The sequence below is a fragment of the Lynx canadensis genome, chromosome B1 (assembly GCF_007474595.2).
Source record: "Lynx canadensis isolate LIC74 chromosome B1, mLynCan4.pri.v2, whole genome shotgun sequence".
NCBI classification, from domain to species: Eukaryota; Metazoa; Chordata; class Mammalia; order Carnivora; family Felidae; genus Lynx; species Lynx canadensis.
In genome coordinates, this window is record NC_044306.2 from 202,012,430 (window position 1) to 202,025,485 (window position 13,056).

Below are 13,056 nucleotides of genomic sequence, written 5' to 3' on the forward strand. Positions count from 1 at the left end.
TCCGAGCCTGCCTCCTCCTCCTCCTCCGCCGTCTCTCTCCGCGCTCTTCTCGTCCGCTGAGCAGGTCCTTCTGTCTTCTTCTTTCCGCCTTTCCTCCTTCTTTTCTTCTTTCTTCTCCCACCGATCCCGGGCTCCTGGGGTCCCCGTCTGCGGTTCCTGCACAGGCCGTGCTTCCGGGCGAGCCGCTCCCGCTGGGCAGCGCGCCTGCCGGGCGGCGGCGAGGACCGGCAGGAGCAGCGGCGCGGAGCCCGCGCCCCGGGGTCTCGGTCCAGCGCCCGTGTCCCGGCGAGGACGGCGCCCGCCCAAGCCGCGGGCCAGGGGCGCCGGGCGCGGGCGGCGCCCGTGGCCGGAGCGGCTTCTGCTCGAGGCGCAGGTCTCGCTCATCAGCACATCGTCGTGCTCAAGGGGGACGCGACGCACAACCAGCGATGGTGCACTGGACGGGCGAGAACAGCAGCGTAAGTGGACCTCCGCGCGCCCCCCGCGGCCCCTGCCCCGGCCACCCGAGCCCGCCTTCCGGACGGCCCCGGGGTCACCCCGGGCGTTCTTGGCGACTTGGGGACGCGAGTCACCCTCCGCGGCGGCGCCCCTACTGGACTCCTGGCCACCGGTTCCTTGGGGGAGAGAGTTCCCCAGATAACGTGAGCGCCCCGCCTGACAGATTTCCAGGACCCGAGCCACCTCGGAGGCGCCCCTAGTAGCTTCCAGAGCCCAGGTTACGCGGGAGGGGGTGTCTCCCGAGGCTTCGGGGCGCTGGTCACCTCGGTCCTTTAGGACCACCTTCACTCGGTGTTGCGCCTCGACCGCTCTGACTCCACCCGGTCTGCTCAGCGTTGCGTTCTGGGATTTTGGCTGCGGGACCCTCTCCGCCCTGGTCTGTCCGGGACTTCGCTCGTGGTCTATCCCGGAGCTCGCTCCAGGGGCTTCCCCGGTTAGCTCGGCGTCTGATTCTGGGACGCCCTCCTCGCCCCCTCCCCCCGCTCCGGATTCCACTAATGTGACCGGGGCTACATCTGGAAGCGCAGGGATCTGCGTACCCACGGAGTTGGGCGCCGCGCTCTCCACCCGCGCCCGCAAACTCCCTGGCCTCCCTCCACCTTCCCTGCCGCTCTGGAAGTTGGGCTCCCCCGGCCTCGCCACATCTCTTAGGGTCCTCGGCGCCTACTTCCTCCAGCGCAGCGCTGTGGTTCCTACTCCTCCGGACCGAGGCCGGTCCTTGTTTTGTGTGTGTGTGTGTGTGTGTGTGTGTGTGTGTGTGTGTCGCCTGCGGGGGTGTGGGGATGCCCTCCCGTTCCTCCCTGCGGGCTGCCTTGGCCTCGCTTTTACCCTGGGCAGATGACCAATGGTCACGCATGGGTCACCTCCCAGCAGCCCTACTTGATCATCTCCAGTTTCGGAAGCGTGCAGGGAGGGTGGCAGCTGTTGGCCAACTGGTTGTGCCTGGGGTAGAGATGGGACTCCGCTTACTCCCCTCCATCGCTGTTTGCTCTGGTCGCCCCCCGTGGCTACCCCTCCCCAGCTCCTCTCCTTGACCGCTGCTGCTCTCCCAAGTTCTGGGGAGGCAGCTTTGGGCCAGGGCCCCTGCATGCTTTAGGAGTGGAGGGGTGGGGATCTATGTGCTTCCCTACCCAGGAAGGGGGTGTATCAAGGGCTGGGGGCACTTTGACCCCCTGCTTTGCTGCACAGGCGGAGACACCTGGTCTCTAGACTTGGGTCCTTTCTGCCACCTCCAATCAGACTAGAAGCTTTGGGGGGTGGTGGGGGTGGGGGTGTGAGTTACTCTCTGGACACCAGCAGGGGGCGCTCAGGGTGCCGACTGAGTGGGGGTGGGGGGCAGGTGCTCCCTAGGAGGCCTTCCCTGTCTGAATCTTGACAGAGGGGTCACTGGTGAACAAACTTTGTCCCCTGTGCTGTATGCTGTAACTTAGGGACTGGCGGCGAACCAACAGCACAAGGAGGAAGTGAGCATCTAAGGTTCTCCCAGCCAAGCCCCCCGCCCCACCTGCTGAGGTGGTCGAACAAGCTGCCTGTTCCGTCCCTTGGTCATTTTCGCTTCATGGGGTGGGGGAGGTGGGGGTGGAAGAAGGGAGAGAGGGGCACTGAGAGGTGGAGACCAGCCTTCAAAGTGGGACCGGCACCCAGCCCACCCATGCCATCCGGACCGTAGAGCCAGAGGGCTCTTCCTTGGAGGGAGCGAGGAGGGAGCTTGGGTCAGCGGGGCTGCGGCACTGGGGCGGGGCTGGGGGGGCATCAGAGGAGCCCCCCCCCCCCAGGTTTGCTCCCTGCGGACAGTGGCTGAGTTGAGTGACTGCTTTGCAACTGCGTGGCTTGTATCCTGGCTGTTGGCGGAGAATTCCTGGAGAGGGGACTTGGGGGGGGGGGGGGGGGATCTGGCTTCTCTTTGGTGGGGGACAGGCGGTCCAGAAGCAGACAGGAGCTTCGAAGGGTGCATCTCTCCTCTGGCCCCCTGGAAAGGGGAGGGCAGGGATAGATAGCGTGCAGAAAGCAGGGCAGAGCCTGGCACTCAGCGGACACTTCAGAGGCGGAAGCCAGAAGTATCTGATTCTGTCAAGTGTTGTTGACTGTGGGGTAGAGAGAGAAGGCACACAGCGCTGGAATGTTGACCCAGGCATTTGGCACAAGTACCTTCTCACTCCTGCGTCGCGTCTCCCGCTCACCCATCCTCTGGAATGGGACGTTGAGGCAGACTGAGTTCTCCCCGAAAAAGCAGATCATCTTCTGGCTTGGGGGACGGGTGATGCCTTGAGAGTTTCACCTTGTCTGGGGAGTGCTCAGGAGGGGAGTGAAGCTGCTCCCGGTAGTAAATGAAGACGTTTTTCTTTTTTTTAACGTTTGTTTATTTTTGAGACAGAGAGAGACAGAGCATGAACGGGGGAGGGGCAGAGAGAGGGGGAGACACAGAATCCGAAACAGGCTCCAGGCTCTGAGCCATCAGCCCAGAGCCCGACGCGGGGCTCGAACTCACGGACCGCGAGATCGTGACCTGAATTGAAGTCGGACGCTTAACCGACTGAGCCACCCAGGCGCCCCGAAGACGGTTTTTTTTTTTTTTTTTTTTTTTTTTTTTAAATTTTTTTTTTTCAACGTTTATTTATTTTTGGGACAGAGAGAGACAGAGCATGAACGGGGGAGGGGCAGAGAGAGAGGGAGACACAGAACCGGAAACAGGCTCCAGGCTCTGAGCCATCAGCCCAGAGCCCGACGCGGGGCTGGAACTCACGGACCGCGAGATCGTGACCTGGCTGAAGTCGGACGCTTAACCGACTGAGCCACCCAGGCGCCCCGAAGACGGTTTTCTAATTGTTACTTTCTCAGCGCTCAGTGCACGCTGCACGCGTGGCCTTGTCTTCTGGGCACACGAGCGTTCTGGGGAACGTGTTTTGCTGGCAGCTGTGGGGCCAAAGGTTTTAGCCGGGACGCCGTGCTTGGTTTTACCTCTGCTTGAAGGCGCCACCTTTTAGGGCCACAGGAGGGAAGACACTAACTTGAGGCCAATTTGCTGAGTGGAGTCTTTCATTTCACTTAATTTGTCCGCGTGGCGAGACCCAAGAAAGTGCATTTTGCAGATGTGGCCCACCTGAGCAGAGAACATGTTTTCAAAATTAAAAAAAAAAAAATGCATTTGCTGAGAGGGCGAGACTTTTGGAAATAGTATTTTAGAGCATCTGCAAGAAGGAGTCACAGGATGCAAGAGACCAGCCCTCGGTCGCTGAGCACTGGGAACATGTGTGCGTTTTCCTTCCCATGGCCTGATTTCTTCCTGCTCCCATGGAGATAGATAGGGAAGCAGACTTGCTTGGGAGTTCAAACACTGCCTTTCTGTCTGTTGAGCTGCAGAAACAAATTGTTATGTGTGAAATTCATCTTTCGTTGAAACCACTGGGCATCACCTTTGAGGGATCCAGGATGGGCTTTGCACACACGCTTCCGGGTGTCGCTTCCCTGGAGCCGCCCTCAGAGGCGGAGGTGCGATTTGAAGGTGAAAATCGCATGCTTAGGTTGCTTATTTTAAGCCTAGCTCACCTGCGTGCCTTCCCTCGCCGCCCTTGAACTTCCGCTTTGATGCATTAATTCCCTTGAACGTGAGCTTCCTGCAACCAGATCTGGGTTGTTCAGGGGTGTCACGTTTACGAGCCGATCAGCACCTCCCCCCCTCCCCTTCCGTCCCCCTCTCGTTTTCCACATTCGCTCCGTGCTGTGTCTACAGGGCTGGGGATGTCGAGGGGAGTCGTGTGCAAAGGTAATTCTGAACCCGTTATCCACCTTCTCTGTTCCAGAGTCTTGAGGAACCTGGTATATGTGTGTATTTTACACCCCGAGAGCCAGGGCTCCAAATCAGACAAATGGAGCTTTCGGGGGCGTGAATTGGGCCGTGACAACTTGCCAGATGTCAAGTTCCTTGAGGGCAGGTGTGTTACATGCTAGGGTTCCCATATCAAAGCACCACAGACCGGGTGGCTTAAATGACCGAAGTGTATTTCCTCACAGACTGGGAGGCTGGGATCCAGGCGTGGACAGGTTGGCCTCCTCTCAGGCTTCCCTCCGGGGCGTGTAGATGGCCCTCTTCTCCCTGTGTCCTCACATGGCTGTCCCTCTGTGTCTGTGTCCTGATCTCCTCTTCTTATAAGGACCCCGGTCAGGTTGGATTAGGGCCTGCCCTGGGGACCTCATTTTAACTTGATTTTAACCTTTTTAAAGACGCTCTCTGCAAATACAGGTATAGTCAGAGGTATTGGGGGTCAGGACTTTTCTCATATGCATTTTTTGGAAGGGACACAGTTCAGCTCATAGCAGCAGGGAAGGGGCCCCCCCTCACCTTTTCATTCTCTGACCTTCATGCAGTGGAGCTCAGAGTGGTACAGTGGGAGAGAAGGGCGGGACATCAAAGCTAGACTAAAGGGATGAGTACCATCTTCCCTGGTGGGGAAATCAGGGGAGGCTGCATGGAGGAGGTGGTGTCAGGGCGGGCCTAAAGAATGAGTAGGGGAAGCATATGGGAGATGGAGAAGAACCTTCCAGCGGGGAGGAACAGCGTGGGCAAGCTCTGGGAGGTGGGAATTTAAAGGTGTGTGTTATGTTGTGAGGAGGGACCGTGAATGCATTGTGCAGGGAGACAAATCAGAGGGAAGAGGTTTGGGAAAACAAAGTCGACGTCAGCTCCTAGTGGACCGGACCGTGAGGCTGGAGAGCCCAATGTGGCAGTGCGGGGTGGTGGTTTTTGCTTTTTAAGGTTAACAGCTTTTATTTAGAAAGGCTGAAAAGATTGTATGCTAATTGGAACAGCTAGGCTGTCCAAGAGATGACTTGAAAATTCCCTTTTGATATCCCCCAAGAGCTGGATTCCACCATACACGCTTTGTTCTTTCTACAGAGCTCTGACCTCAGACGGAATCAGGCAGAATTATGGCTTAGGCTCCCTCCCATCGTGGCTGGGCTCCAGACAAGAGCCCGGCCCTCCGGGCAGACAAGCCGGTTGCTGGTGGTGGTGCCCAGGGAAGGTCGAAGCTGTGGGTGATCCCAGTTCCTTCCACGGGGTGCCCCCCACTCCTGCCTTCTCTCCTCTCGGGCGTCCGCGTGCTTTCGTAGAGACGGGGCCGGTCTGGCTCATCACGCAGACGGTGGTGGCGATCGACGTGCAGGCCTCAGAGCTGCCGGCCTGGGTTTGTAGCTGGCCGGATCCTTCCTGGCTCGGAGACCTTGGGCAGACCGGCTGCCCTGGGCCTCGCCGTCTTGGGGCTGGGGTGTGAAGGCTCGCGGCTTGCCGTGCAGGTGGGTGATCCCCGCGCTGTTTGCACAAGAGCCAGGCCCCCAGCAAGCGCTCAGGAAACGGGGTCGGGGTCCCGTCTGAGTTTCCGCAGCCTGCCGACGGGACTGCTGAGGGGCCTCGGAGGTGAGGCCTCTGGATGGAGGCTCTTCGAGGAGGCCGCTGCGATACTGAGGCCTGGGCCGGACCCCGGAGGGGCGGTGGGAGAGGACTGCCCGTGAGAGAGGTTTCCAGCTGGGGACGGACGGGACGTGGCTGCCCCCAGCTCCGTTGGCTTCCCGGCTCCTGGCCGGCCTCCGGCGCACAGACACCATAAAGGCCTCGTCATGCGGCACTTGTGGTTTTTGGACGAACGGGTCCAAGTCCCGAGACAAAGCTGACGTGTAGCCTCGTATCCGATGGCTGTGGTTTCGTGCTGAGGCTCCATTGCGTTCTTGGAGGTGAGGTTGGTGGCCCCGTGGCACAGGGTCTTACGGTCGAGTCTGCTGAACGTTCCACGTGATGCTTTGGAATTGCAGGCCACCACAGTGCGGGGCCTCCCGGCGTTGCGGGGTGGGGACTGGATTGGAGAGAGAGTTCTGGCTCACGGGGGAGCTGGGCTGTGGCTGGTCAGCGTGTCGATGGTGGGCATCTGCCCAGATGAAGTACTTCTCTGTCGTGGCAGCCATCACCAAGGGTGACCAGCGGCCACCTAGGGAGAGGCCGAGGCAGACCGAGGTCAAGGGACACGGTGACCCGTGCTGAAGGCCTGTCACGTTTGCTGTCAGGATGAGGGCTGGACAAACCCATCAGGGACCGTGGGCCTGGTGTCTGGGCTGAGAACAAGGAGAGAGGGAGGGAAGCCTGTGTTAGGACAGGGGACGGGGTAAGCAGAGTCTATGCATCCGTAGGGAGACACCCGCCCTTTGCCCGGGGTGGCCCAGGGGGACCTAGGGTCTTCTGCCTTCTTGCCGTGTGGGGAGAGACCCCATGAGTTGGAGAGCCCCAGGCGAAAAGAGGCTTCATATTAGTCCTTAAATCAGCTGCTTTCTCTAGACAGTTACAGGATACAGTGAGGGGCAAGGTCAAACACGGCCCCTGTCCTGGTGAGATGTTTGCTCTGGACGGGAATTCATCGCAGGGCATCCTGGCACCATGAAAACCTGCTCTGAGGAGGTCAGGGAGGACTTCCTGGAGGAGGTGGTAGTGAGGTGGCTCTGAAGGACCAGCAGAGTCACTGTCAGCTGGGCTGAGGTGGAGAGTGAGAGGGTGGGAATACGGAGGCCCGAGGAGAGGCACGGGGGCCTGAAAAGCCCGGAACACTAGGACGCAGAGAGGACATCCGTCAGTCAAGCAGCCTGGCTTGAAGGCAGAAAAGCAGCCCCATTAATAAAGTTCCCGAACCCGGTGCACAAATCCACTCGTACTTTAATGAAGTGGCTATTTAATTTGTAGTTGTGCGAGGGTTCCTGAGAGTATTTTAAAGAGGTCGTAAATTAACTCCCCCCTTCCGCACGTCCCTTCAGAGAAGCACGCCGCCCGGCGCACAGGCCTTGTGAAGGGCTGCTGTTGCTTTTAATTTTTATTTATTATATTTGTCGGAGGCAGGCTCAGACCCTGGAGGACGTGGCCAGGGAGCGCGGGGTTGGAGCGGTTGGAAGACGGGCTTGGGTAATACCGAACATCCCCGTGCCTCCTTCCATCTAGGAGGACCCTGACAAAGAGATTGAAAATGGCCTTGTGTTTGGGGCGCCCTCTCTTTCCCTCTTCAGCCTCCAAAGACCTAGCTATTTATAGATTCCTACCAACGGCTTATTTCAGCCACCCCCCTCCCAGCGCCCGGCGATCGTGTGGGTGCTTCGAGGAGCACACAGGGACGCCGACGACCCGAGACGCCCGGCTGCCCACTGTTCCTGCTGCCTTCCCCGTGTTCAGAAGCCCCGGGGAACGGGGGAGCCCGGTTCCTGAGGCCGGGCCGGCCCGGTTGGCCGGGTTGGCCACTGCGTTTGAGGGGTTGAAGGCTTATGCGCAGAACCGTTTGCAGCCTGCTCTTGCCGTGGGAATCCTGTGAAAGCTGGGGTTCCGTGCATAGAGGCCACGCCACGTAAACGTGAGACATGACACTTTCCCGGACCCGTGGGCCGCCCGGTCCCCGTGCCGCGGAAGTGGATGGCGGGGGTTGGGGTTGCCCTGTGCTGGCTGGTCGCCGGCAGGTGGGCACAGGTGCACGCGGGCCCTGACCTGCTCCGGCTTCTGCAGCGGACTCTGAGGCTTGTGTTCAACCTGTGACACGCGCCCGCAGAGGGCGGCAGCAAAGTCTTTTTTTTTTTTTTAATTTTTTTTTAAACGTTTATTTATTTTTGAGAGAAAGAGAGCGCGAGGGGGAGAGGGACAGAGCGAGAGGGAGTCACAGAATCGGAAGCAGGCTCCAGGCTCTGAGCTGTCGGTACAGAGCCCGACGTGGGGCTCGAACTCATGAACCGTGAGGTCCTGACCTGAGCTGAAGTCGGACGCTCAACCGACGCAGCCACCCGGGCGCCCCATGCAGCAAAGTCTTTTTAACTGAAGCCGTGTGGCTCGGGGCCACGCCACACAACGTGGCTTGTGCCCGTCATTTTTATCCCGATTAAGTTCCGTTTGCGGTCTTAAAAAATTAATAGAGGTACTTGAATGTGAGCTTTCACAGGAGGACCGAAGGAAAAAGGAAAAGTCAGATGATGCTCTTGGGAGGTAGAAAAGTTCCATCTCATCTTGCATTTCTGTAGCAGTCGGTTACTGTATTTGCACAGAAAATTACAATCTTTTAATTAGTTTCTTCTCACACCACCTCGAAGATCTTAAAATAACACCCCTCTCCTTCCTCAGTAATTTTCTTGCAAATGCAGATAATTTCCCCGCAACGTTGAGCTCGCCTTGTCTTCGACAGGGCACGTCTCTCGCACGGTGCCATTTCCTGATGCTCGGAGATGAATTAAGTTCAAATTAAAGGAAGAAAAGAGCCCGGCCGAGTGTGGCTGCCCCTATTCAGATCAATTTTAATTCAGAAAGGGTTCTTTATGAGGCTTCTGTGCCGTGGATCTATTTTCCGAAGCGTCAAGACGCGGAGATAGTTATCTCGCCGGCCTGGGCCGGGAGCTGGCGTTCGTGGGCTGGAAGCTCCGCCTTTCTGAGGTCACTTGATCTCGTAAAAACAATTCCTCGTCATTTACAGAGCGCTCCTGCCGAGTAATAATGAAAGTTAATAAGCTCGGTCCCCATTTATTACGCCCGTTACCGTTCCGGATGCCTCGCAGGCGTTACCCCTGGAAACGGTCCCGCAAGCTCCACACGGTGATGACGTTCACTCTACGGATAAGAAACGTGAAGTTCATGGCAGCGTGGGTTGTCCGAAGCCACAGGGCTGACATGGGGTCCTCGTTGGGATTTGACTTCTTTTACTCTTAAGCCTGAGTGTTTTTTAATGTAGTGCAAGAAGTGTTTTTCTTTGTCTTTTATTGCTAGTTTGGAATTGTGAGGAATACAAGCAACGTACAATCCATCCATCTCCGGAACTTGTCTGTCAAATGGAAACTCTGTCCCGTTATTACACGCTACGTCCCAGGGGCTCCTGGGTGGTTCAGTCGGTTAAGCATCCGTCTTCGGCTCGGGTCACGATCTCAGGTTTGTGGGTTCGAGCCCCGTGTCAGGCTCTGTGCTGACGGCTCGGAGCCTGGCGCCCGCTTCGGATTCTGTGTCTCCCTCTCTCTCTGCCCCTCCCCCACTCGCACTCTGCCTCCCTCTCTCAAAAATAAGTAAACATTAAAAAAAATTAAACACGAACTCCCCGTGTCCCCTGCCCCCAGCCCTGGCTCCCATCCACCACTCTCCTTTCTGTCTCTATGAGTTTGACTTCCCTGGGGACCTCGTGTAAGTGGAATTATACACAAGGCTCCTTTTGTGACGGGCTTGTTTCACTGAGCACAGTGTCCTTGAGGTTCATCCGCGTGGTAGCAGGTGTCAGAATGCCTTTCCTTTTTAAGGCTGAGTAATGTTCTGTTGTCTGGATGGACCACGTCTTCTTTACTCAACCCGTCCGTCCACGGACACTTGAGATGTTCCTCTCATGGCTGTTGTAGATCCTGCCGCCGTGAACATGGGTGAACAGATACCTGCTTGCACTTCCTTTGGGCGTGTGTCCAGAAGCAGGACTGCTGAGTCATGTGGGAATCCCATGTTGATTTTCCGGTTGAGCCTGAGGTCTCGGCTACCGCAGAAATTGCTCTCGTGTCTGCCTTGAGTTTGGCCGGCTTGCCAGTTAGTGGCAGGGTTGCAGTCCCCAAAGAAATCCACCGCCCGTGGTTTTGCAGGAGAAATACCGACAGCGTCAGGGGCGATCCCGCGTGGAGAGAGGACCCGGCGGCGAGACGGTGTGAGGGCACGCCTTTTGTTTCTGTCTTCTTCCGATAATCCCGGGTTCTGCCGGTGACCCAAGGGAGGGGTGGTTGCTCAGAGCCCGGGAAACCCAGGTCTGCCCGAGTTGCAAAGTCAGAAGGAGGCTGGTTGGTCTGATGCCCGGCCGAGGGTGGAAGAGAGGCCGTCCGGGGAGACGCGGGGCAGGGGCGGCCGCATTTCCACCGGCTGGCAGCGTGTGCATTTCAAGTTCAAGCTCGTTTCCCTTCCTCCCTGCTTTTAGGGGCTTTTCCCTATTGACTGCCTCATTGACCAGTTAAGTAATTCAATTTTGCCTCTGTAAAAAATAAAGCACTCCATAAAAAATCTCATGTTTTTCTCAATTTATTCCTGTCAATACCACTTAACCCCATCCAGGCTTATTTTCTCATTTATCCTTTGACCGTCGAATGGGGCCTCTGGGTGTTTGAATCCCGTAACACTTCTTCCTCTGTGATTCGAGGTGCACCCCCCGCCCCAGACGCACCCTGAGAGGTCTCCTGGCCCCAGGGACCGTCCCAACCCGCCATGGGGGTTCCTAGCTCTCTCTGTGCCGTGGGTTCGCCCACCCCAAGTCCAGAGAAGCCCATGGAACTTTGTCAGGATGTCGTTTTTATAATGAGCGTAAGATAAAACATACGGGACTAAAAGGAAACCGATTCTGTGGCAATAGAGTTATCAAAATACTGAAACGAAATACTTTACTGACACATCAACAGGAGCCCAGCAGAAGGCAGAGACTCGTATGCGTGTGGAAATAACGATAACGCGAGGTGGGACGTGGCCCGTGGGAAGAGAGGGGACAGACGGACCCCACGGGCATGATTTCTCTTCCCTGTCACCCCCACACCTCAGCCCCTGCTCCCCGTGCACTGTGTCCCCTAGGCTCCCCTCCTTGGCCCCGCAGGCCTCCCAGTGGGGGCTTTTGTCTGCCTGATCTCTGCTGTCCCCCAGAGCCTGGTGCCTAGTAGGTGCTCAGTAGGCAGTAAGTGCGTGTTCAGTGAGGTGTGCCTATATTTCCCTGGACGCCCGCTCAAGTACAGCACAGCAAAGCCTAGCAGTATTCGTGCAACATTCGGGTAGGATAGGAGGTGGCCATTGGTCCTGAAGGGCTGCAGAGCTCACTTCCAGCCCCACCTCCCTGTCCGCTGGGGGTCTGGGAAGGCCCAGAGCATCGCCCCCCTGTCGCTCGCTGTCCGGCCTGCTCTTTGAAGCAACTACAGAGCGGGGAGGGTCATGTTGGTTCCCCGGAGAGATGGGGAGATCTCCTGCCAGAGACCAGAGCCATCCAGAAGCTTCTGACTCGTGGTGGTGGCTGTGCGGCCAGGCCACAGCACCGCCACCCCCCTGGCCTTTGCCCTTTGCCCTTTGACTGGGAGTCAGAGCACTCAGCGGTGAGAAAACACCTGTTCCAAAACGAAGCTGGGGCTCTTCGATAGCTCGCCTGTTTCCAGCCTCATTTCACTTACAGGAGACACCTCCCCCCCTCCCCCCTCCCCCCTCCCCCCTGCCCCCGCCCCCGCCCCCGCCCCGGGATGGCTTGCTGAGCTTTTTCAGACAAAGACAGACGACCGGGTGGGCTGAGGCACTGCCACCAGCGAGGCCGTCCTGGAGGGGTGGCACCGGCTCGTGAGGAAGCGTCCTTCTCAGGGTCCCGCAGGGTCTGGTCATCTGCCGGCAGCCCCACGCCCAGCGGCCCCTCGGGGTGGCCTCCTGGAGGAGTGGCCTCTGTCCACGTCACCCTCCTGCATCATGGCTCACCTTCAAGAAGGTGCCGTCTTTGGGGGCCGATTGGGGTGCCATCAACCCCCCCTTACGATGGGGCCTGGAACAGGGAGGAGGGTTCACTGGGCTCTCCGGGCCTCGGTGTCCTTGTCCCCACAGGGGCTGCCAGGAGCCGCCCCTGCCCTGGGGCGCAGGAGGAGAGCCCAGAGTGCAGGCTGGAGGGCCACGGCCCCACGCCTGGTCCCGTGGCCCCGGAGCTCACTGAGCCGCCAGCTCCCCAGCCGGCAGCCTGCGGGGGTTTGCGCGGCTCTACGATTCCCTGGACGGGGAGTACAGCACAGCAAAGCCCAGCGGTGTTCACGCAACACTCGGCTCCGAGCGTCTGCGCAGCAGACGAGAGAGTATTTCTTGACGGCCGGTTTTTCACAAGTTTCGTGATGTGAATTATTGCCTGGAATGCTCGCCTCTTCAGATCAAGGCTTCCTGTCCATCCCACCCCGGGCGGCCAGAGGCCTGGGCGGCACAAGGAAATCCGAAACCCGCTGGTCTAGCTGAAGGGAGCCTCGGGCCCCCTTCCTAAGATGCCTTTGCTTCCCGTCCCCGTCCTGGCCGGCCCTGGACAGTCCCCAGCATCCTCTGGGGCACAGCCGAAGCCAGAAGGAGGAGCCCCGGACACCGAGGCGGCCCTGTCCCTGTCTGCCTGGCCCGGCCGCCTCTCTCCTCTGGGGTGTGGAGAAGGGGAATCTGCCACAGTCTGGCCACCTTGGCCTCTGAGCTGAGGGGGAAGGGGGTGCCGGGGGCCGTCCGCGCCGCGTGTTGGGGAGGAAGCAAATTGCCCTCAGCACTCCAGGCCATAGGAGAGTCCTGCCTTCTGGGACATTTGCAGACGGCCTCTCAGGGAGTTAGGGTCAGGGCAGGGCCTTGGCAGGCCGGCGCTGGAGGCACGGCTGGTCTTCTGCCTTCTGCCCCCGTCTCTCTCCTGCAGACACATTTTCTGGGCCCCCTCCCCGTGTGCCAGGCTTTGTTCTAGGCTTACGGGACCAGAGAAGCGGAAACCCCCTGCCCAGCCTGGCTCTCAGCCTCACAGGGGCACACGGGCAAGGACGCCAGCCGTGGGAATATGGCGGCTGGGGGAGGGC

At 58.7% G+C, this 13,056-nt stretch overlaps 1 protein-coding gene across 1 annotated transcript in view; it reads left to right on the forward strand.

Moving 5' to 3' along the window:
* Nucleotides 1–374: 374 nt before the first annotated feature.
* The window catches only part of SORCS2 (sortilin related VPS10 domain containing receptor 2), a 359,214-nt gene continuing 346,532 nt past the window's right edge, over nt 375–13,056 (forward strand). Inside the window, exon 1 of the mRNA XM_030314516.1 lies at nt 375–458. Coding sequence (XP_030170376.1) covers nt 429–458 — 30 coding nt within the window. The 5' untranslated portion in view covers nt 375–428. The remainder of the gene's footprint in view (nt 459–13,056) is intronic.